We start from the raw sequence: 25440 nt of genomic DNA on the forward strand, positions 1-25440 counted from the left end.
CATAGTAAGAAAATGGAAGAAGTACAAAATGACTGTCAATCGACAAAGATCTGGGGCTCCACGCAAAATCTCACCTCGTGGGGTATCCTTGATCATGAGGAAGGTTAGAAATCAGCCTACAACTACAAGGGGGGAACTTGTCAATGATCTCAAGGCAGCTGGGACCACTGTCACCACGAAAACCATTGGTAACACATTACGACATAACGGATTGCAATCCTGCAGTGCCCGCAAGGTCCCCCTGCTCCGGAAGGCACATGTGACGGCCCGTCTGAAGTTTGCCAGTGAACACCTGGATGATGCCGAGAGTGATTGGGAGAAGGTGCTGTGGTCAGATGAGACAAAAATTGAGCTCTTTGGCATGAACACAACTCGCCGTGTTTGGAGGAAGAGAAATGCTGCCTATGACCCAAAGAACACCGTCCCCACTGTCAAGCATGGAGGTGGAAATGTTATGTTTTGGGGGTGTTTCTCTGCTAAGGGCACAGGACTACTTCACCACATCAATGGGAGAATGGATGGGGCCATGTACCGTACAATTCTGAGTGACAACCTCCTTCCCTCCGCCAGGGCCTTAAAAATGGGTCGTGGCTGGGTCTTCCAGCACGACAATGACCCAAAACATACAGCCAAGGCAACAAAGGAGTGGCTCAGGAAGAAGCACATTAGGGTCATGGAGTGGCCTAGCCAGTCACCAGACCTTAATCCCATTGAAAACTTATGGAGGGAGCTGAAGATGCGAGTTGCCAAGCGACAGCCCAGAACTCTTAATGATTTAGAGATGATCTGCAAAGAGGAGTGGACCAAAATTCCTCCTGACATGTGTGCAAACCTCATCATCAACTACAGAAGACGTCTGACCGCTGTGCTTGCCAACAAGGGTTTTGCCACCAAGTATTAGGTCTTGTTTGCCAGAGGGATTAAATACTTATTTCCCTCTGCAGAATGCAAATAAATTCATATACTTTCCACAATGTGATTTTCCGGATTTAATTTGTGATGTGCTATCTCTCACTGTTACCAATAACCTACCCTTCAATTATGGGCTGCTCATGTCTTTGTCAGTGGGCAAACTTACAAAATCAGCAAGGGATCAAATACTTATTTCCCCCACTGTATGTGTGCAGCTCGTACCTTAAAACTGGGCCATAGACGGGTGGAAAAGCAAAAGCTGGATCGGGGCGCCAAAACCCCTTCGGCTGGCCCTAGGTGAAAGTATTTGCATCGGGCAGATCCAGCTTCTTCCCCCCCCCCATCAAGATAAGACTCGCAGATCCAGCTGGTGTGGTGCTTCAGCACTCTGGGAACTGGAACCACAGGAGCTAGTCTCAGCTCCTACAGTGGGGAAGTAAGTCCCAAAGATCAGTCTCAGCTGCTACTGGCAGGGCCGATCTTAGCACTTGTGGGGCCCTGTGCAGACCAGTTCAGTGGGCCCCCATCCCTGCCCGCCTGCTCCCGCCACCATAAGCCATAATTTATCAGAGTTTAAAAGGTTTAGAACTCTTGGAACGCCACCTCACCCCATACCTTGATGTGCATTCACCACGTTTCAGTAGAGATAGACAGCGGCAGCAATTGTCATATCCCATCAGCTGCCAAGCCAACAGCCTCCTTGCTGCTGCATCCCGCCCTTGGGGAAGCAGGAAGTGAGATCACAAGTGGGCAGGACGCAGCAGCGAGGAGGCTCTGGGCTCGGCAGCTGACGGGATATGAAAATCGCTGCCAAGTGCCACTGCCTGATGCTCTCTACTGAAATATAGATGCACACTAAGGTGCGGAGCAGGGAGGTGTTCCAAGACAGGAGGACAGACATACCAGAGATTTGGGACCTCTAGGAGCGCGGGGACCTGTGCAAACGCCAGTGGCGTTCCTAGGGGGGGGCGGTGGGTGTGGTCCGCCCCGGGTGCACGCCGCTGGTGGGGTGCCATGCGCCTGTTGGCTCCGCTCGTTCCATGCTCCCTCTGCCCTGGAACAGGTTACTTCCTGTTCTGGGGCAGAGGGCGCACGGAACGAGCGAAGCCGACAGGCGCGTGGCACCCCCCCCCCCCAGCAGGTAAAAATGCACTGGGGGGGGGGGGCGCATCGGCGATCCACCCCAGGTGTCAGCCACCCTAGGAACGCCCCTGCCTATGACTGCCCCTGGCTACTGGGGTCTGTAGAAGGGACTCTGGGGATCAGTCTCTTCCAGCAGCGGGTAGTAGGGAGCCCTGGGAATGGAAACTAGCTTCATCTCCTTCACTGGAGTGGGAGCCCCGAGAATTAGTAAGAAGAAAGTCTGTGCCCCAATGATCAGTGCTGGTGGGTCCCATATTAACAACAAACTGCGTAGTCAGCAGGCGCAGCCCCGGCCCTGCTCTCACCTCGTTCTCTGGTACGATAAGGCGCACCTCGCACTTCTCTTCCTCCTTCGGCGCGTCCTTTTGCACCAGCGCCGCGTTAAAATTCAACTTCACCATATCTGGAGGAGTCGGAGAGTAGGGCTGCGAGGTTTCTCCGGGCCGGGACGATCCGATCTGATCCGTACGGCGCAAAGAAACAGGAAGCTGCAGACACACACCCACACACGCACTCACTCACTCACATCTGCACGGAGAAATTATAACGAAACCCTACAGCAAGAACAGCAGCACTGAGAAGTTGCAACAGATATAGGAAATGCAACAGACACTGTGAGAAAGAGGTTAATTGCTTGATTATTACGTACAATAAATACATTCACAACGTACAACTGCAGTGCTGTTAGTGAGAAATTGCAGCATCCTATACACACAAAAACAGCAGGTGTACTGCCAGAGAAAACGGGGATACGTCACCCACGTATATATAGTTACATTACAGCACACACTGAGGCATATTTTCAAAGCACTTTGGGAGGCTAAGTTCCATAGGTTTCTATGGAACTTTGGGAGGCTAAGTGCTTTGAAAATGAGCCTCACTATGTATAGATACATAGACGCGCACACGCACTTAAAAAAAAAGTGCGTAAATTACATACAATTACAAAATATTAACACATATGGCACTGCCAGAGGTTGTGAGATATATCAAGACTAACAACTGCAGCACTATTAGGTGCCTGCAAAAATCTGACGGGAACTTTAAAACTGTAGGTGCTAGAAACACAGCGTGAGAGCATATCCCAGTATCATGGCATTGTGCTAACACACTTGCTCAAAACAGTCAACCTGTCCCCGCCCCTCCCCTTCTGGTGCTCTGACGTAATAACGAGTCTTCTGAGGAAGTCTGGCGGCCCTCCCTTGAAGGGGAGGTTTAAAGGGGAGGACTGGCTATTTAATGCCGGAGGAACATTGGTTGCGAAAGAGTTTTATTTTCTTCTTTGCAGTTTGCTCCTCCTCTAAAGTGAGCCACAATGGCGGCCTCCGACAAGTGTAGTACTAAGGAGAAGCTGCTGGCCTTCCTGGACGATCTGGAAGTGCTGGCCAGGTAACTGATCGCTGAAAGCGGCGACAAGGCTAGGGTGGGCTGTTAGTATGTTACTGTCAGCATGTGATCGGGGTTGTTGTGTGTCCGTCCTCTCTTCCTGTGCTAAATTATGTCAGGGATTAAGAAGCCACAGTCGCGGGCTCCCGGTGCGCTCTGGTGGCAGTCGGGAGGGTCTGGGCTCTTGCAAGGAGACTAGTTGGATGATGAACTGCAGAAAGTTGTAGCAGGAATGTTGTTTTAAGCCTCTCTGTTTCTGTTGTAAAAGGAGGCTGCTTTATGGGAAAGCCGAGGTGCCTCCCCCCCCCCCCCCCCCCACTTTCTCTTTTCGTTTCGCACACCCGCCGTGTAGCCTATCAAAGATCATAAGATGAAAAGCGTTTTCCAACAGTGTGTTTGGGTGTGCTATGGAAAAGTTTCACTGCACCTGTACACTGCTGTCAGCACCTTGTTTGCAGCTAGCAAGATATGTCAGTAGTAGCCCTTACAGGTTGTAGGAGCTCCTTTCTGAGAAACCTGTTACTTACCTGTAGCAGATGTTCTTCAGGAGAGCAGTCATATATTCTCACATGTAGGTGATGTTATCCATAGAGCCTGGTGTGGACACTACCAAGTGCACTGTCACTTTAAATCTTTGATGCAGTGGGTGCCTTCAAACCTGATGCTTGAGTGCTGGACCAGCAGTGTAATACAAAAGCTAAAAAGATGGAAACACCAAGGGGAGGCAGGTGGGATCTGAGAATATATGCCTGCTCGCTTTGGAGAATGCCTACTACAGGTAAGTAACTTAGGTTTCTCCAAGGACAAGGAGACCTAGAAGTGTATTTTCAAAGCCCTTAGACTTACAAAGTTACGAATTAACCTACTGAACTTTGTAAGTCTAAGGGGCAGATGTGTGAAATTTACCACGCCAGCAACATGTTTTTGACCAGTTCAAGCCGGTTTAGCAAGCAGGGAATCCAGTGGTGAATGCACAAAAGGGCTCTCTTCTGTTTTATGGTAGCAGTCAACAAGAATGGTATACAAAACACAGCCGTTCTCGAGAGATGGACAGAATGCTACCCCAACTTTTTAGTTTTAACAGGAGGTCAGGAACAGTTGTAGCGCTGGGCAGGTTAAAGAAATAGCTGAATTCTGACATCCACCCCAAACATAAGCAGGTGCTGCAGTGTTTTCCTCCCTGTGCGTGCCCTGTAACTGCAGCACTCTTTCTGTCCCTAGCTGCTTACCATATTTTTGAGCAAAATTCAGTAAGCCAACAGGTTACTTTGTATGTCTTGATGAATCCTAAAAGCCTCTGGTGGGGGGGGGGAGCTCCCAGTCAGCACCCATTAGCCATTGCTCCAGACCTGGAAGCACACCCCCAAGCAAATCCTTTTTGTGTTCTGCCCTCTATGGGCTTGCTGGTCATCTTCCCACAACAGTTTTGGGGGAAAAAACCCAAAAAAGCTACACCCGTCTTTCATATATGCAGTTTGTATGCATTTATGAAAGCTGTGTGTAGCACACGCTGTTCTGGGCATGCACAGAGCAGCCAGGCTTAGCGATTGGCTGTTCTGTGCATGCACAGCTTGGTGACTGGTTGAGCTGCTCACTGTTTTTGCGAGCAGCTTATTTGCATGCTGTTGTTTTTGTGCATCGCTCACTATTTCTACCTCGGTAATTTTTACTGAGGTAGAAATAGCAATCGGTGCTTTATGGAGACTTTAATGCATTGGCCGCTAAGTGCTTTGAAAATGAGCCACATAATACTCTCACATTTATTTATTTATTTGTTGCATTTGTATCCCACATTTTCCCACCTTTTTGCAGGCTCAGTGTGGCTTACATCATGCTGTAACGGTGATCGCCATTTCCGGAATGAGAAATACAAAGTGGTATTGCATTAGAGTTCATAAATGATGTGGGACTCACTAGCTACCAGGCTCACAACATACATATTTCAACTAAGCAGATATTGAGCCTGGTGGGGAAAAAAAGGGCCGGAGGGCAGAGTTGACTTTTAAGTAGCAAAATGATTCTGCAGGACTGCTTGCCCAAACCGTCTATCCCGCCTAGAGTGTTGCTCCAGACAGTAGTGAGCACTGAAGATATGGATAGAAGATCACGTAGCCACCTTGCAAATGTCTTCAATGGGGGTAGAGCAGAAGTGAGCTACTGAAGCCGCCATGGCTCTTACATTGTGAGTAGTGACCTGACCATGATGGGTAAACCCAGCCTGAGTATATGAGATACAGTCAGCCAGCCAAGATGAGATTATACATTTGGTGATGGGAATCCCCAATCTTTTAGGGTCAAAAAGCTGGGAGGACTTTCTATGAGGTTCTAGATAGTAAGTTAGAGCACGCTTACAGTCTAAGGTATGTAGTGCTGCTTCTCCAGGATTACAGTGTGGTTTAGGGAGGAAGACGGGTAATATAATGGACTGATTGAGATGGAACTCTGATACTACTTTAGGGCGGCATTTGGGGTGGGTTTGGAGTACAACCCTGTTGTGGTAAAACCTGGTGTTAGGTGGGTCTGCCACAAGGGCTTGAAGCTCGCCGACTTTTCTGGCAGAAGTAAGAGCTATTAAGAACTCTAACGTTCTTCACCTATAAGGTAGTGAACAGGAACAAAGTGGTTCAAGTGGAGGTTTCATGAGAGCTCTTAGGATGACATTGAGAGCCCACTCCACTGGAGGTGGTTAGGTTTAATCATGAATCTAATTACTAAGAGATGAACTGAAACTGGCTTATTATCAACTTTTGGATGAAAAGTGTTGATGGCACTCAAATGTACTCTGACTGAGTTAGTTATGAGGCCAGAATACAAAAGGTGGAGGAGGTACGCCATAAAGGTAGGCAGAGAGAAAAATCTTTTCCACTTTAAACGGTAACATTTTGTATAGAGGGTTTCCTAGAGGCTGCATCAGGAAGGTTTAAGGAACGTAAATTTATGTCAGGAACCAAGCCATCATGGCTAGAGAGTGAGGGTCTGGATGGATGGATGTTTTGATAGTGTGTCCCCCGATCATTTTCCCAGGTATGTTATCCTCCATGTTAAGGACCTGCAAAAGTGGCTCCAGGGATATTACAAATAGGAGGGAGGAGAGGGTACAACCTTGCCTTGTGACACGCTCAATGTTGATGCCCGATCTAACGCCATTCACTAATAATTGTGCCTGTGGGTGCTTATATAATGCTGTGATTGCTTGCAGGAACTATCCCTGTATTCCAATATGGCATAATACCTGAAAGAGATATGGCCACTGCGCTTGGTCGAATGCTTTTGTGGCATCCAAACTAGCTATTAAGGCTGATACGTCTCTGGCCTTAATGACAAACAATTTAATAATTTGTGTTTCAGGGAGCTCATTGAAATGCTGGCATTATCAAGAAACCAGAAACTGCCCCAGCCAGGAGAGGAAAGCCAGGTAAGCAGGTCTCTATTCTGCTGTACAGGAGGACAGGGGAGGTGGTGGAATAAGTGAATACTGTCACAGACTCTTTTTAGATGTGTTTTGCTCAGACAACAGTGCCTGTTTTGAAGGGTCTGTCCGTCCATCCATAAGTATAGGAAAATTGGGGGAGGAGACAAGAAGAGGTCAGATAAAAAGGAAACATGGAGGAAGAAGAAAGTGCCTCCCCCTCCCATCCCCCCACCAGATTTTTCTCCGGTGCATACACCCATATACCATCCTAACAGCCCTAAAGCCATCATTACCAAACACATACCCAATGCACTGCTCCCCACACCCAGTATAGACCTGTCACAGACACATGGACATCTCTATATAAAAAAGGCACCTCCAACGTTCTAAATTTGTAGTTGCAAGATCGCATGAGTGTCTGCCCCGCCCCCGCGTCACAACGTCACAAATCGGATTGTCATTGGGTAATCTCTGTTTCCACTCCCCAATGCAGCCGTCATTCCCATACACGCAAAACCAACCAAAATCGGCGCTGGACCACGTCCCCCCGCCCACAGTCCCCCTCACCCACCCTCCCGCAGCCGCTAGCTCACCGTTCCACCGCCCTCCCTCTCCGACCATGGTGCACGACGATTACTACACACGAGCAAGGAAGCCCATTGGTTAATCTCTGTTTCCACTCCCCAACACAGCCGTCATTCCCATACACTCAAAACCAAGCACACTGACATTTTTTTTTTCTTCAGAGGAGACTCAGTAGCACAACGAGTCACTTTCTGTGCAGCACACAGAAATGAGGAACGTCGCTGGAAGGACAAAACTATCTGGATGCCCATGCTCCTGCTCCCGGTATGTGCAGCCACCCTAAGAAACGACCACCCACACAAAACTAACCACTGACTCGACGTCTGCACCCCCTCGCCCCCCCAAACCCACCCAAAATCTAAACGCACACTTCCACACAACCAGAAAACCAGACAAATACAAATGGAGATAAAAACAGCAAGCAGGCAGGTTCCCAAGTGCTTACAGGAGCTTCCAAAGACACACTCCCCCCCCCCCCCCCCCCCCCCAACCACAAGCAAACACAGCTATCCACAACACACATTAACGACTTCACAGGCAGGTACCCAAGTGCTTAAAGGAACTTCCTCCCCACCCCCCAAAAAAAAAACAAATCAAAACGCAGCCTTCCACAGAACAAAGAATGCTGACAAATACACATGCAGTTCAAATTTGCAAACACAGGCATATTAACGACTTGGCAGGCAGGTTCTCAAGTGCTTACAGGACCTACACCCCCCCCCCCCCCCCCCCCACACACACACACACACAAAAAAGGAAAAACCAACCTTACACACAAAAAAAGACAAACACACATTCACTCTCTCTCTCTCTCACACATACTCACCCAAACATACACACTCCAAGGAAAACCTTGCTAGTGCCCGTTTCATTTGTGTCAGAAACGGGCCTTTTTTTATTAGTAGTTAAACAGAAGGCTGCACCCTTCAACTAAACACAAACACACATCCCCCACCGCATATTTAAATGCATCGTATACACCGATCAATATCATCTCCACAGCTCCTGCATGGACTGCCACCCAATCCTTCCCCTTCCTAGTGAAACAGACTTCACCACAAGTATATTCACACACAGTCTATCACACATTTGAACCCGAGTCTGTTAATACAAGAGGAAGGAGAAATATACCACACGGTGCTCACCTGATGGACAATATGAAAAACAGATCATGTAGCAATTGGAAGATGATGAATGAGATAACTGCATGTCAGATACTGCAGAGGAACTGATTATATACAGTGACTACTATCCTCGAGGGCCACAACCCAGTTGTTTTTTCAAGATTTCCACAATGAATATGCCTGTGATCTATTTGATTAGCATGTACTGCTTCCATTGTGTGCAATCTCATGCATATGCATTGTAGAAATCTTGAAAACCCAACTGGGTTGTGGCCCTCGAAGACCGTGATTGCAAAAATACAGATCAAGTTCAAGAGTGCAGAAATCAAAGGACATTATCAAATACAACATTAGTAAGCTGAAGAACCAGCAGAATACAAAGGAGTTCTGAACGCTTCTGTCAAACTGATTTGAAGCTTTAGCAGACAAATATTCAGACAGTGAAACAGATGTTGAAAATATGTAGACATTTTTGAAAAAGGAACTACATGACATCTGCCTGAATACACTGTCAGGCAAGAAGGAAAAAAGAAGAGTGGATAAATGAACAAACTTGGAAATGTTTAAGGAAGAAAAATAAAATTCAGTCACTAATTGTGCCACAAGAAAATAAGAAACAAGTTATTACAGTAGTATAGTCTGCAAGATAAATAATTTAAAAATGGTGCAAGGCAAGATAAGAGAAGATGGACTGAAGAAGATGCTCAAATATCAGAAGAAACAGCACAAAAAGGAGACTTAAATAGTGTAATCGGTTAACAGGAACAGAAGGAATAAAAGCACTACCTGTTAAAGAGTGGTAGCAAAGTCATCACAGACTAAAAGAAAAAGTCAAACATTGGGAAGAGCATTTTAAGAAAATGTTAAACTGTCCAAAGCCTGAAACAGTATTAGACCAGTTGATTGCTGAGACATCAGTACAGCTGCAGATTAACACCAGACTTTCACAATGGGCTAGATAATCAAAGCTATAAGGGACATCTGTGCAGAAATCTTAAAGAAAGAATGGCTATTAGGATTGTGTAATGTGACTTGAGAAAGGGAAAAAGCAGCAGATGACTGGAAGAAAGGTATAATTTTAAAGTTGCAGAAGAAAGGAGATTTATTGGATTGCAGTAATTGGAGAAGAATTGTTCTTTTATCTGTACCTTAAAAAGTTTTTAATGTTGAATAATGCTTAGCCGGCTTAAGGCTCAAGTGGACAACTTTACTGTGAGAAGAACAAGCAGGCTTCAGGCCCAACAGATATTGCATGGATCAGACTTTCACACGGTGCATAGTATTAGAAAAGGTTCTTAAATATAAAATCGCAGTAGTTATACATTTTCTGGATTTTGAAAAAAACGTTCAACAGCATTAACAGAGAAAGCTTATGGAATATTATCATATCATATGGAATATCTGCCAGATTTATCAGTTATCAAAAACCTGTATGAGAACAGTGAATGCTATAATCAGAGTGGAAGGTGGTTACATAAATTAGTTTAAAATAGTAACTGAAGCCGAGCAAGGTTGTGTATTGTCACTGTTGTTCAGCTTAGCCATGGACTGGTTAATGTAGAATGCAATAGGAGTCAAATATATAGGAATCACATGGTTTGAAATTGTGCAGTTAGAGTACTTGGATTTTACAGATGTGGCTTTTGTTGGTGAGTTCTCTTCAGGCAATACAGATGAAAACAGAATAATGCATTTTGGTGAACAGATTGGGTTAACTATGAGGCATATTTTCAAAGCACTTAGCCTTCCAAAGTTCCATAGGTTTCTATGGAACTTTGGAAGGCTAAGTGCTTTGAAAATATGCCTCTATATGTACCAAAAAGACAGTTTATGAATATTAAAACATAGCAGATGACAAGGCATTCAAATTAAAAGTAGATGAACTTGAAAATGCCAGAATTCACTTCTTTAGGAAGTCTGGTAACGGAAGCCAACAATGCTGAACAAGAAATGAAAATGAGAACTGCTAAAGTGGCATCAGTCGTGAATAGATTGGGTAAAAATCTGAGACAATAAGAAACTAACAACTTGAATGAAGATGTATGTGTATAGTAGTGCTGTGAAACCCACTCTGTTATATGGTGCAGAAACCTGGCCAGTAATGAATACTCTCCAAAACAGAGTAAACTTTCAATTTCACATAAATCCTACATCTCAAATGGCAAGATTAATGTTAAAACCAGAGTGATAAGAGAAACAACTAAACAGCTACCAGTTAGTAAGATACTACAGCAGAGGTGACTTAGATGGTTTGGACACCTACAAAGAAAGGATGTACAGCGCATACCAAGGCAAACCATGAACTGGAAACTAGAAAGTAAGAGGTCAAGGAAGGCCAAGACAGACATGATGTCAATACTTGAAAAAGGACCTCACTGAGCTGGATATCAGTTGATCATATCAAACACAAGACCAACAAATGTGGAAGATAAGCATATTTGAATTATGCACCAACTGGCTCAAGAAGACAAACATAAAAATAATCCATTTTATTTGTTCCAACCCAGGAGAAGTTGGAAAGAATTATACAAAAGGGGTTGAAGATGTCTGGGAGCAAAGTAACTTCCAATTTAATGGAATAGGGTGAAACTTGGCATGAGGGGGAAAAAGAGACATAAGTTCAAAAAAGGGCCAAATCAGACTGGAGGCTCCACAGAAAAAGCCTCCTAAAAATGTCTCAATGCATTTCTATGTGAGGAGTTCCAGCTTCTGTGGGCTAGAAACTTACAGATAAGCATTTACGTACAAATGGATCCAAAAGAATTGCATGAGCCAGGCTCTGCATTCTTTTCCTACTTGTTCCTTAATTACCTAATACTCCAGATCTTGCAAGACCCCTCTTATACTGTACTTGATTCTGTTATTCACATAGTTTTCTGTTGTAGCTCAAGGCAAATTAGATTATGATGCCTCCAGGGACAGAAAAATACCTACTGTACCTGAATGTAAGTTTGTACCTGTTCTCAGCCTGCTGCTGTAATCACTAGTATATTCTTTCACTCCTTTTATATGGCAGCTTGACCCCTATTGGTAATGTCATGAGACTAGGAGTCACTGGTGCTCTTTTGAACATGGCATCAGCAGGTGCAGGAGAAACTGGGGATCACTCTTGCTCTGACCCCACTAGACCATACGAATTTGAAAGGTAGGCCCAGGGGGGGCCTATGAAAGGATGGGGGAGGGGGGTGTTGTGGTGGGGTGTCAGGAGTAGGGGGGCAAACTAATTCCACATGTTAGCAGCCCAATGCTCCTGGGCAGTATGAATAATGCTGTTTGTAAGATTGGATTGCAAGCAGTGTTATTCATGTATCACGGGATTCACTAATCTGCGGTACTGAGCTGCCTCTGGTTAGTGACTCCTGCACCGAATTAATAACTACTGCACCTTAAGTATCGCTTTAAGCAAGCTAAACTTCCGCAAACACACTTATTTCTGGATAGATCCTAGAATTGCTCATTCATCGAGATGGAGAGTTTCAGGAGCTGATGAAACTGGCATTTGATCAAGGAAAGGTCCACCATGAAATGCAGCTATTGGAGAAGGAGGTTGAGAAAAGAGACAATGACATTCAGCAGTTGCAGAAGCAGCTGAAAGAAGCTGAGCACATCTTGGTAAGTGCATGTGATATGCTGTTCTCAAGAGTATCCCAAACTGCAGGAGTCAATTGCAGGGTAGCTGTTCTCACTCAGCTGTAACAGATGACCTTGCAAAGAAAATTAGCTTTAGTGGTGAATACAATAATATTCTCTTGTTTTAGTTGTTCTTCATGTGCATGTTGATTTTTAGTTTTATTCCTTCATGTCAAATAACGTTTTACCCTCTCCTGCTCCTTTTTTTTTAAGCCTGATGGTCTGGTAGTTCTTTCTCCCCCCCCCCCCCCCCCCCTTCCAGCTTAGTTGGGATTTCCTATTTTAGTAGACTTTCTCTCCCATCATTCCTAGTTTGGTTATTACAGCAAAATCGCCTCCTGTGCCTCCATCTTGAGAAACTGGCACATCTATTTATTTAAAATTATTTATATTCCACTAGTCAACTCCTCAGCGAATTACAATCAACACACATAATAAGCATACAACCAAAACAACTAAATATATAAAAGAATAAACAAAAACACTAACATTAACCTCATTAGTTTACAATAATATCAATTGTCGCATGACTATAACATAATTTCTAACTTGTTTCATGCACTGCACAGATCTGTACTGCTTTAGTGGCACCGTAGCTAAGCAGACCACTTTTCCTCTCACCAGTAGATGAAGTGTCTTCTCTCTGACCAAAAGATATGTGCAAAAAAAAAAAAATTTTACAAGGAATGAAGTAGAAAGAGGGAGGAAATGGTGGGAGGAAATCCAGACTTAAGCTTGGGTGAGAAGGAGAGCACTGGTTGGTGAAGGGAGGAGAGCAGGCTGAGGGGAGCTGGAAGAGGGAGAGGAGGATGCTCTACTGAGTCATACCAAAGGTCCATCTAGCCCAGTGTCCTGTTTCCAACAATGGCCAGTCCAGGTTACAAGTACTTGGCAAAAGTGGCAAAATTCCATGCTACTTGATACCAAGGATAAGCTGTGTTTTTCTCAGGTCTACTTTAATAGTTTATGTACTTTTCCTCCAAAAATTTGTTCAAACTTTTTAAAACCCAGCTACATTAACTGCTTTTACCACGTGCTCCACTAGAGTTTCAGAGCTTAACTATATGCTAAGTAAAATAATATTTTCTCCTATTTGTTTTAAATGTTCCACTATGGAGCTTATCTTCAAAGCACTTAGGGCCCCTTTTGCTAAGCTGCGGTAAAAGGGGGCCTGAGCTAGGGTTTGCGCGTGTGTTTGACATGCACTGAGGCCCCCTTTTTCCGTAGCAGGTAAAAGGCTGTCTTTCTTTTTTTTTTTTTTTTTTTTTAAAGAAATGGCCATGTGGTAAGTGAAACACTTACCACATGGCTATTTCGGGGGAGGGGGGGAGCACTTACTGCCACCCATTGAGGTTGCGGAAAGGGCTCCTGCGCTAACCCACTGGTAACTGGCCAGCGAGTGGCACTGCCCAATTACCGCCGGATAAACACTGGGGTTACAAAAATAATAAATGTTTTTGTAACTCTGGAAATGGCGCATGCTGAGAGTGGGAACTACCACCGGGCTGCTGTGGTAGTCCACAGATAGTTCAAGAATCGTAAGCAGTAAGCCCACATTGGGCTACTAGTAAGTAGAAACTTGCTTCCAAGTTTCTACTTACTAGTAATAAGTCCTAATAAACATAAACGTTGTAAAGACATTTGAAGGAGCTAGTGTATGGTAGTCTGGATAACTAGGGGGCACAATTTGTTCTGCTGCTTCTCTTCCACATTGGGCTTACCGCCACTTAGTTAAAAGACCCCCTTAGACTTACAAAGTTATATAGTAAGCTGTGGAACTTTGAAAGTCTATGTGTTTTGAAAATATGCCTCTGTAACTTCACGGAGTGTCCCCCAGTCTTTGTTTACTCTTTCAGAAAGTACAATTGATTTCATATTTACCATTCCACTCCTTTCAGGATTTTATAGACAATGTTCATATCCTAGCTGATAAGCCCTAACCTCTTTAGCCTTTCCTCATATGAGAGTCCTTTCATCCCCTTAAATCATTTTGGTTACCCTTATCTGTACTTTTTTTTTTTTTTCATTTCCACTATATCTTTTGAGATGTGGCTATCAGAATTGCACACAGTACTCAAGGTGTGGCCTCAGCACAGAATTCAGAATTATGATATTCTGATTTATTTTCTATTCCTTTCCTAATAATTCCTAACATTGCTTGATTTTTTTTTTTTTTTTTTTTTTTTTGGCTGCTGCCACCACACACTGAACAGAAGATTTTAACATATGAAAGAATAAAGAAATAGAAGAGAGATTGTATTAATGGGGGAGCTGGGTAAGATATAAAATGTAAATATGTAAGAGAGAGGGAGAAATGGGTAAGAAGACATGTTAGAAAAGCGTAAAAACAAGAGAAGGATGAGGAAAAGTTTGATTTGAGAAGAGAAGCTAAAATATATAGAAGAGAGGTTAGTATAGGAAAGGAAACAAGAGATGAAGAGATGGGGACAGAAGGAGATAAATTAGGAGCATTTGGGTTATAGGGAGTATATCAAGGCTTATAATCTGGCTTTTTTTGCATTCAGTAGCAGACTGCCCAATTTCCTTCACTTGCCTGCCCTCATGAGCAATATTGCTCTAGGAATCTCAAGAACTACACTCTCAAGGTTTCTTTGCGCTCACTTTTTCAGAGCTCTGCTACATGCTCTGGAGCTCCCCCTAGTGTTCATACAGTGCAAAAAAAAAGCATGCTATCCAGCATATCACAATTGTTCTATTTAAGTACTGAGCTGTATGTTTTAAGGTGCAGTATATTCTTACAAAATAGTGGTAAACTACTTGCTTCCAAGTTTCTACTTACTAGTAATAAGTCCTAATAAACATAAACATTGTAAAGACATTTGAAGGTGCTAGTGTATGGTAGTCTGGATAACTAGGGGGCACAATTTGTTCTGCTGCTTCTCTTCCTTCAAAGGAATCTAGCAAAATGCATGGAAATTGTGAGAGAGAATATGCTTATGGTCCAAGCAGCAGACATTCGTCCTCCATTGTAAACAGGAATCCTGCGTAGAAGGTGCCAAACCAGGACTTGGATCACATGCTGACAACCTTCATGCTGCAAAACTGCAGTAGTTGAGGATGGAATTTAAAAATCATGGGAGAGACATGAGGGAGGGTTGTCTGCTGCAAAGATCTGTATAGGTCGGTGGCAAAGACTATTTTTTTTTTTACACCTGTTTCTCACATTCTCAGAAACTCATAAAAAGTGAGTTATGACATTAAAAAAAATCAGGAAATGCACAAATCATAAAATGAGAAATCCTAAATAGAATTTTTCTAAACTTAAGCATAAAAGAAAAATAATTGTAAGACATGCAAAATCAATAAACATACATGGTAAAAACCGAATAAGGTTCCACAGGAGTCACCAACCAAGAAACAGATCTCGGTGTCATTGTTGTTATGTTGAAATGCTCTGCGCATTGTGCTGTGGCGGCTAAGAAAGCAAATAGAATGTTAGGTATTATTAGGAAAGGAATGGAAAACAAAAGTGAGGACATTATAATGCCTTTGTATCGGTCCATGGTGTGACCGCACCTCAAATATTGTGTTCAATTCTGGTCGCCACATCTCAAAAAAGATATAGTGGAAATAGAGAAGGGTGACGGAAATGATAAAGGGGATGGGATGACTTCCCTATGAGGAAAGGCTGAAGCATTTAGGGCTCTTCAGCTTGGAGAAGAGACGGCTGAGGGGAGATATGATAGAGGTCTATAAAATAACAAGTGGAGTGGAATGGGTAGATGTGAATCGTTTATTTACTCATTTCAAAAATACTAGGACTAGGGGGCATGCGATGAAGCTACAAAGTAGTAAATTTAATACGAATCGGAGAAAATTTTTCTTCACTCAACGTGTAATTAAACTCTGGAATTCATTGCCAGAGAATGTGGTAAAGGCAGTTAGCTTAGCAGGGTTTAAAAAGGGTCTGTACGGCTTCCTAAAGGAAAAGCCCATAGACCATTATTAAATTGACTTGGGAAAATCCACTGCTTATTTCTAGGATAAGCAGCCTAAAAGGTATTGAGCTTTTCTGGGATCTTGCCAGGCATTTGTGACGTGGCTTGGCCACTGTTGGAAATAGGATGCTGGGCTTGATGGACCTTTGGTCTGTCCCAGTATGGCAATACTTATGTACTTGTATAGGTACCTTACTGCCAACAAATAACTCCAGATTTCAACAGAGCACAACAGCAAAGTAGATGAGACTCTGCGAATAGCAAACACCGTTGAAAAGTACAAGTGATAATAGAGAAGTATATGCTAGTGCAACTTACAGAATGAAACCAGCCCTAGGCAAAAAATATTTTAAAAACTTGCTTATCAAACCTAGTTAATGATGCAAATGCATACATCCTCCAGTGCCACTTAGAGGTCTCTGGACAAATCGAGAATTGTAAAGGCTCCATCTCTAACAAAGGTCTTTTTTAATCTCTTATTCATGGCGTTAAGATATTTTGAGCAGATGTCAGGGGTATTAGGATAAGTTGGAGGCAGTTTCTATGGCAATCTGCACTCCCCCCCCCCCCCCCCCCCCCCCCCCCCGAAAAAAAGGAGGGATTCTATCATTTATTATTTGTTTGCCATACCAGCATTAACTAACTCGCAGATCACAGCAATGTACAATTCTAACACAAAAGAAAGGTAGAAAGCTATTAAAAGTGCCATAATGATTTGCTAATATTTAAATCTTTCTTAAGTGTTACTTGTGAGACATTTGGCGAGGCCTCTAGTAGATAGTGCCTTCAGAAACTCACAGCTGATTGGGTGACAGGAATGTTCCATCTTCTAACAATTACACCATAAAGGAGCAAAAATATATCTGAATTATGTTTGATCCTGCTTTTCTAATTATTTAATTTCCAGGCAACAGCTGTTTATCAGGCAAAGGAAAAACTAAAATCAATAGAAAAGGCAAGAAAAGGTCAGTATCCTCCATTGCTAAGTGATAGAGCCTTGAGGGAAGCTCAGGCAAATGGTAAAAAGTCTGTGCTGGAAAAATTAAGAATACAATAAGAAATGCTTTTGTTTCATAAATGCATGTCAGGGCTTCCAAAGCTGTCCTGCCACTCCAGAGCCACAACTTTTCAGGATATCCACAAGTTTGCGTGAAATCAATATGTATACACTGAAAGCACAATAAAGGTAAATCCTGTATCTCGTGCATGTTTTTTGCAGATATCCTAAAACCCTGAGTGACCATGGCATGCCTAGGACAGAATTGGAAAGCCCTATTGCAGGATAATAATCTAATTTAATGTTAGGTTGCTTTTGGCATTATTGTTAATAGCTGCATAATTGGAGTGGTGAAGAGACTGCCTATTTAAGGTTTATTCCATCGTACACAGTTCTGTGCTTATGTGATACGTGCTTGCATGTACTTTGCATTCCTGTCAAATTGAAAACTTTCTTGATCCTGAGAATGGTCTAGGGGCTCATTTTCAAAGCACGTGGACTTGCAAGGTTCCTGGGGTCACTATGAAGCGTATTTTTAAAAGCACTTAGGGGTCCTTTTATTAAGCTGCAGTAAAACGTGGCTTGCAGTAGTGTAGGCGCAGGTTTTGGGAGCACAGAATTACTTTTACAGCACGCCTGTAAAAAAAAAACCCCTTTTTTTTTTTTTTTTTCCTCTCTTCCCCCCCCCCCCCCCCCCCCCCCCCCCCCCCCCCCTCCGAAAATGGACGTGTGGCAAAATCAAAATTGCTGTGCGTCCATTTTGGGAAGCTACCAGTGTCTCCAATAATTTAGCCAGAAAAAGGATGCTTGCAAGCAACCTATAGTTGGAATAGACTTGAACATCTATCTTAGAATCTTTCATCAATGGAGTAAGGGAAATCAAAACCTATTGAGTTTGAGAAAATTCCCTCTGTCAGTGGTAGATTGAGAAACAGAAGCTAGTCAATACTTTCACGTGATAGGTGTCCAAGTAAATGTGTTGGGCAGGAGTCAAGATCAGAAAAACATTGCCAAATCTATAAACCAAGTTGGATAACTTGCCCCATTTAATCTTTGCAAAATCAGCCCAAACTTGGTCAACTGGTACTGGCTCTAAAAAGTCAGTTACCACTAAAATCTGTAATTCTACTGTTGATTGAATGGTCACTAAAGGTAGACCTCGAATGAGAGATCTTACATTAGAAATGAACAGCTAGCTCTTCTGCACTAGACCCCAGTTTCACAAAATTAGTGTTTGGATGCCTCGGTGAAGAACTAGCCAGTTGAATTAGACACAGGGGTTTTAGCTCCCTATTTTCCTTGCACAATAATTCTTAACAGAATGAATTTCAGAGTTATATTGACCAATGGCTTCACGTCATATAGGTTTTTGTCAGCTGATGATTCTGTATGTAACCAATACCATTCCAGGTTCCTGCAATCTCTCTTCAGCAGTCGCAAGTCAGAAGTATACCAAGGGCATACTTGAGAATGATTGATTGTTAAACTGTCTTGGAGATGCAATTTGATCTACAACAGTCAATATCTGTCTATCCCAAAACTGTATCATAGAATCAACGTTAGTGCACTCATACTGTTTAAAAACCTATTTTGAAAGTTCTCTAAGTATCCAAGGAATGGAAGAATTCAGCAAATCATTTACCAGCTAAAAGAGTATAAAATGTACTTTAAAATAATCAGATGAGATCTAAGTCCTTCAAACATTTACTCTTCCAACCATCAATAGATGAAAATATTGCATCCAAACTATGTCCTACACATGGAGTTGGAGGGCTGTCTAGCATAAAAAGCCCTAAGGAATGCACACTGTCCTTAAATTAAGCCACATAAGGGATGGTAGAATTCTATAAATGTGTATTAAAATCACTTAACACCAATACTTTTTAAAATAGGGTATAGTGTTGGAATTTGCATCCATTAAGAAGATAAAGGAAACATTATACAGTGTACAATAAAATAATAAAAGACCAAAAGAAAAAAGTAATGAGACCAATCTGATTATGAGTACAAGAACTAAACCCTTTTTAGATTGTCTGACCAACAGTTTTACATTTAACCAGCTCAAATAGAAAATCATCACACCTCACCCTCTGTGACCCTCTCTAAGACAATGTAAGAGTTCATAACCAGGTGAACAGATGTCATTCAGCCTAGGCCTCTCAACTCAGAGAACCACGTCTCGGTAATACATGCAAAGCCCACCCTTGAGCTTCTAATCAAATCTCTTACTTCATTCAACTTATTACAGACAGTGAGCATTAAATAATGAACAAGACATTGGGAGAACTTCCTCAGCCTGTCATTGCTAAAATTGGTATAAATACCTAAGTCCTTGGTCTAACAAATTGTCAGGAATTAAGTCTTTGGTTTCTATGCTTCTGACGTTCAGTGTGCACAGGGATAGGGAACAGAGTGTTAGCCACAGAACAATAGTGTATTTGTTCAAACAATGGGTTGGTGTATTAATATGTTGGCATTTTGGATGATAGTTTGGATAGTTCTGGGTGGGGGGGGGGGGGGAGGTAGGGAAGAGGAGGGTTGGGAGAGGCAGCTTAAAAAGATAAATTCCTTAACTGCTATGTTTCCCTGCCTTTAAGTTTGTTCCCAAAGTTGGAAAGCCTTTTCTAATAGAAATGCATTGGGTAAGATTTTTTTTTTTTTTTTTTTTTTGGGGGGGGGGGGGGAGAGGAGGACCTTATTTCTCTGGAGCCCCTGGTTGATCTGGCCCATTTTTTTAATTATCTTTTTTTTTTTTTTTTTTTTTCTATGTATCGCACTTCAAAATAGAGGAAAGAAGAGACTGAAACAGTCCTCTACTTACAACTCTTCTAACCTGCCAGCATTCTTAGCATAGTTAACACACAGTAAATCGTGCAACAGAGTATGCTGTCATAGCAGAGGCATAGACAGACCTCAATTTGTGTGTGGGGGGGGGGCACACTTTGTTCGTTCTTCCCGCTGCTTTCAACCCCCACCGTAATAGACGCATACCTGGGCTGGTGGGGGTCCCCAAGCCCCGCCAGCAGAAACTTTTCTGTGGCAATATTTGCCACCGTGCTGCCTGCCTGGCTTTCCCGCCCCGGCACACATGCTTAATTTCACTAAAAACGAGCATGTGCACGGAGGAGGTGGAAAAGCAGAGCAGCCAGCGTGGCGGCAAATATGGCTGCCGGAAAGTTTCTGCTGGTGGGGTTTGAGGACCCCCCGCCAGCCAAACCAGCAGACCTTGGGGAGAGAGCTCCAAACCCAAATGAGGGGGGGGGGGCACAGGCCCCCTGTGGCTACGCCACTGTCTTACAGCAGGAAAAAGCTTCGGAACCTTGCTTCCGCTGCTTTAAGTGGTAAGACAATTTGGGTGTGTTCCAGTCATCAGCATAAAAAAGCACCCATTATAAAGCATTAAAAACTCTGTGCAATGGAACTATCCACTGGTACACCCAAACGTAACTCATGAAAAACAAAAAATCAACTTAGCTTTCAAAGATTTCTGCTCTGTGAATCCTCACCAGCTGTGGCCAAGGTTTCGCCAAAAAAGCTGTCTCAAGGTGTCAGATAACTCAACATTCTCACGAGTCTCATTTAGAGCGTCATTGTTTTCCCATACATTATCTCATTCCATAACATTTTGTGGGAGTTATATATGCAATATGTATAATTTTTACCAACTTTCATTAGGCCAGAATGAATAACGTATGTTACAATCCAATTTATTACTCAGGAACCTTCTTGCAATACCATAATGTATTCTTCCTTATCATGTATGTCTGCACATGGTGTATATATGTGTGTGTGTGTGTATAATAAAAAAAAAATATATATATATATATATATATATACACCATGATCTGTTCCATATGTATGCACCTTAATGCAACACCATTTGTAATTCTGTTACCCGGAAATGGCAACCGCCATCACGGCAAATGTAAGCCACATTGAGCCTGCAAATTGGTGGGAAAATGTGGGATACAAATGCTACAAATTAAATAAATAAATAAAACGGGGCCAGCCAGGGAATACAGGCTGTAACCAGTGGCAAAGCAGTTTTAAAAGTCTTAGTGTGCTCTGACCTACCCTGAGACTTCACCTGAACTGAGCTGCCTGTTTCCATTTAGAAAATAAACAGTTATTGTGTCAGGAGCACCAAAGACATGTGAAAAAGTGAGAGCAAGTTAAAACTAGGCATAGGTTTCAAATTAAACTGGACTAGTTCAAAAGTTATTGATGGGGGTGGGGTGTAACACAAGTTTCCCCATGGAAAAATTGGCTAGATAACTGAGGAGGAAGTAATATAGGAAATTTTAATTTTGTTGAAGAAAGGACTTTTCAGAAACTTTAGATATGTCAGTAGAATGGTATAGCTATTGGTCTTGAAGAAAACAGAGGTAAAAAAAAGTGACATGTAGACTCAAAAGCTTATTTAGGAGACCATCTTTGTTAGATTTCTAGGATTTTTTGTAAGCTATATCTGTAAGAGGCATCCTTTTTCTTTTCTTTTTTTTAATAAAATTTAAAAAAAAACGGACAATAACCTTACTACTGCTACAAATCATTTCTCTTTTCAGGCGCTGTCTCCTCAGAAGAGATAATCAAATATGCACATCGAATCAGTGCCAGTAATGCAGTGTGTGCTCCTCTAACATGGGTACCAGGTAGGGGGCCCGTTTAAATATGGGCTGCTGAAATGTTTGTAATGAATTGTATACCATGGCAGCAGCACTTGAGTCACTGAGAAATTAACATTACAGCAACATTAAAGATATCATGTGGCAGATTTTACTGTAAATTATTAAATGGATGGGTAGGTCTGGATGCAATCTGGTCCCGATCTTACCTTTGGTGTGGAACACATTAAATTTGTAATCTTATCCATGCACATGGCCTATTTTGGAGATTTACATTTCTTGTGTAATTTTTTTTCCTAATATTCTTAGTGCAAAGGTTCTTCTCCCAGTCCTTGGGACACATCCAGCCAGTCAGGTTTTCAGGATACCTACAATGAATACACATGTGATGGAGTGTTTGCAAATTTATTTCATGCGTATTTATTGTTATTGTATCTTAAAAACCTGACTGGCTAGATGTCATGAGGACTGAGTTGAGAACACCTGTTTTAGTCAAGACATGGTGTTATGACTGTGCATCTGCAGCCCAGAGAAATCCGTATCCCAGAAGTGCTCGAACTGGTCAGTCTAATCAAAATGTCATTTTCCCTCTTCCCTCCCCCACACATTACGGTACAAACGGTTAGTTTTAATTACCTTTTCAACTGAAGTCAAAAATAAGTTCTTCCATTTAGCTGTTATCACAAAGAAAAATACTTTTTTTTTAATGCTTTTGAAATCCATTTTTCTGATTACAGTTTTAGTAATACATATTCCAATATTTTAGGTGATCCACGCCGCCCATATCCCACAGACCTGGAGATGAGGAGTGGTCTGCTAGGACAAATGAGCAACCTCCCGAGCAATGGTGTTAATGGGCATCTACCTGGGGACGCACTAGCAGCAGGGAGGCTTCCAGGTGTGAACATAATGCATTTATTTATCCCAGGCCCCTTCTCAGTATCTTTCATTGTAAAGGGCAACTCCATTATTAGCAGTACTTAATTTTTAAAAAGTGGGCTTAAATCCAAGTTTGTAGCTCTCTGATCAAGGAAGATTGCCCAGTGCAGTAGCATTTTCTCAGATTTTAAAAACCACCCTCCTGTCCTAACATTTTGATCTCCAGAGACAACCCACAGTATTTTAAACATAACTGTGTGTGCGGTTTTTTCCCCCCCAGATGTGCTGACCCCACAGTACCCGTGGCAGCCAAATGATGTGTCGATGAATATGCTGCCCCCAAATCACAGCAATGACTTCATGCTAGAGCCTCCAGGACACAATAAAGAGAATGAAGATGACGTGGAAGTCATGTCTACAGATTCCTCCAGTAGCAGCAGTGACTCTGATTAGGGGACCATGGAGAAGGAAGCATTTCTTGCACCATTACGTTTTCATTCACAACTTATGTATTTTTGCTCAGACTAAAAGGGGTCGGAACTCTAAAGCTGCTGGACAAAAGGAATTTGGGTAAAGACTTGGTGGCAAGCAGGAAGATTTTACATCAAGAAAGTAGCAATTAACATGCGTTCACATAGTTTAAAATGGTGAACAGCCCTGCTACTGTGCATTATTTTTTATTATTATTATTATTTCTGTCTTGGAAGGCTCCTGGAGTTTGGAAAATATTCTTAAGGCTGCTTTTACTCACTAGATGAATAGTGGAGTTAGACTGGATATTAGCCTTGTTATGGCACAAGAACATAACTGATGGATTCATTAATGTTGAAGTGGAAAAAAACTAAACTGAAACTGATAAGGTATGGCACGACTGAGCCTGGTTACATACTGCTGCCATGGCAGAGATGGATAGTTGAGAGAAAAAAAAAAAAAAACCCAATACTGAATGTTTGTTATTTGTAGTATTTTTCAGCTGTCAAGAACACTTTGAAACGTATTGAAATACATGGTAATGATTTTTTATTTGTGTAGATACAAACTACATACCTTATCAAATGTATCTATATTTTTTTTATTTAAACATAACCAAGCTGTTAGAGTCCTCTGGCCCCACCCCACTCAATATGTCCTGAAAATTTGATGTGGATAGAGCAGTGCATGCAAATCTCTCTCCTGGGTATCCTGAAAACCTGACTGGCTGAGGTGACTCCAGGACCAGGGTTGGGAACCATTGGGATAGGCACTAATCACAAAAAATATTAGGAGAAACTTGTGGTTTTTATTTTCCAGAAAGTTTTATGAAAACTATGTATTGTACATGGTGCCTGTTTAGAGGTATCCAGACCAATCTTTTTAAATTCCTCAGCTTATTTTGTCTAGCCAACAAAATTATCCATGGGGTTGGAGATGGGCTAGGGCTGCAGTTGATGCAACTGAAAACTGGCACGATGGGGGCAATTCTACAACTAGATGCCTCCATGTAGGCACCCTGAGGCCGAAACATAAGAGCCTATTCTGCAACAGCAGCTGGAGGCCCAGATGCTGTTATCTAGTAATAGTATAACCTGGTGTAGAAATACCTAACATTTGAGCACCCACCCTTGTTCCAGCCATAGAGCTGAGGTTTAAGTGCATGCCTAAGTGCAGCAGGGATGCATATAACTTATAATATTCTGTAAGCTGTGTGTAAGCGGGAGCCCTGCCCATAGGTACATACCCCTTGTAAATACTCTTTCTCCGAGGAAAAACAGGCTTGCTTATTCTCACAAGTGGGTAGACACCGTTGCCACGTCGCCTGGCCCAGCAATATTGCCATAGAAAAAAATTAAGCTTTCAGGAGCGCGAGTTGTGCTCCAGCACACATGCGTCAGTGCCTTCTCGCCTGTCATGTGAACACACTGCTTCAGTTTTGCTTTTTCCGTGTGAGGAGCAGCTGCTTTCTGTGGTGGCTCCTCACACGCCCAGTCCGAGTGTTTCTTGAATTTTTAAGTGCATTCAGCATTTTTTTTTTCTACCTGCTCTTGTTGCCTTATTTTCTAAAATTTAAAAAAAACAAACCACAATTCCTTTATTCTTTAGTACAAACCGTTAAGCCCATTAAAACGGGCAAGATTTTTTATTTCTGAAATATAAAGAGAGAGTGAGAGTGTGTGTGAGACAGAGAGAGAGAAAGTGTGTGTGTTTGCGTCTGTGTGAAAGAGAGAGAGTGTGAGTGAGTTAAGAGTGAGAGTGTGTATATATATGTATGTGTGTGAGAGAGAGTCAGAGAAAGTGTGTTTGTGTGCATCTGTGTGAGAGAGAGAGATGGAATAGGATAAAGTGTTGTGATATCAGTACTGTAATTAATGGGACATCTGCGGCGAGCTGGCAACCCGGGGCTACCCGCGCAACGTGGCCCAGTGCCGGGCCAAGTGGAAGAAGATGAAGCATGCCTTGTACTCGGAGGGGGAGGCCCGACGGCAGGGCCAGGGGTGGCTGCAGGGTCTCTGCTCCCCCCGCTAGTACGGACTCCTCCGCCACCTCTGGAAGCAAGCGGGCTGGCCCGTGTTTGGCGAGCGACGGCTCCCAGCTGCTTGGACGGCACGTCGGTCACTCTTCCTTTATGTAGTAGGATTTTTGCCCGCATTTAAGTTTCCTTTGGTTTTCAACGCGGGCCTCTTTCAGGCCTGCCCGGTTGGGCTTTTTGTCTCTTTGTGCCTCTCTTCCCTTTTTCAGGCACCATTGTGTCTTTTGATTTGGCCAGTGCGGTTTTCCTTCTATGTCCATGAAGACTCCTAGTGGCTTCAAG

General features: G+C 42.8%; 2 protein-coding genes across 6 annotated transcripts in view; one reads left to right on the forward strand and one right to left on the reverse strand.

Moving 5' to 3' along the window:
* ITM2B (integral membrane protein 2B) overlaps window positions 1–2819 on the reverse strand; it is a 72992-nt gene extending 70173 nt beyond the window's left edge. The window contains exons 1-2 of one of the 3 annotated variants that reach the window (XM_030200488.1): window positions 2705–2817; window positions 2361–2543 (exon numbers count right to left, since the gene is read on the reverse strand). In XM_030200488.1, coding sequence (XP_030056348.1) covers window positions 2361–2456 — 96 coding nt within the window. In that variant the 5' untranslated portion in view covers window positions 2457–2543; window positions 2705–2817. Of the gene's footprint in view, window positions 1–2360 lie in introns of all 3 variants that reach the window. The other 2 variants (XM_030200489.1, XM_030200487.1) reach the window with 2 other exon arrangements.
* Window positions 1250–23683, forward strand: MED4 (mediator complex subunit 4). Of its 3 annotated transcripts, XM_030200491.1 has the most exons (8): window positions 1250–1348; window positions 3344–3444; window positions 6790–6856; window positions 12004–12174; window positions 17059–17116; window positions 21714–21800; window positions 22540–22671; window positions 22933–23683. In XM_030200491.1, exons 2-8 carry the CDS (start codon window positions 3371–3373, stop codon window positions 23103–23105), a joined length of 762 nt encoding a protein of 253 aa, XP_030056351.1. In that variant the 5' UTR covers window positions 1250–1348; window positions 3344–3370; the 3' UTR covers window positions 23106–23683. The 3 variants fall into 3 exon arrangements, with proteins under 3 accessions (XP_030056351.1, XP_030056352.1, XP_030056353.1); XM_030200492.1 differs by lacking the exon at window positions 1250–1348 and having other exon boundaries at window positions 3312–3444; XM_030200493.1 differs by lacking the exons at window positions 1250–1348; window positions 3344–3444 and adding an exon at window positions 5356–5623.
* Window positions 23684–25440: the final 1757 nt, after the last annotated feature.

This window comes from Microcaecilia unicolor, chromosome 4 (assembly GCF_901765095.1).
Source record: "Microcaecilia unicolor chromosome 4, aMicUni1.1, whole genome shotgun sequence".
In the NCBI taxonomy this organism is placed as follows: domain Eukaryota; kingdom Metazoa; phylum Chordata; class Amphibia; order Gymnophiona; family Siphonopidae; genus Microcaecilia; species Microcaecilia unicolor.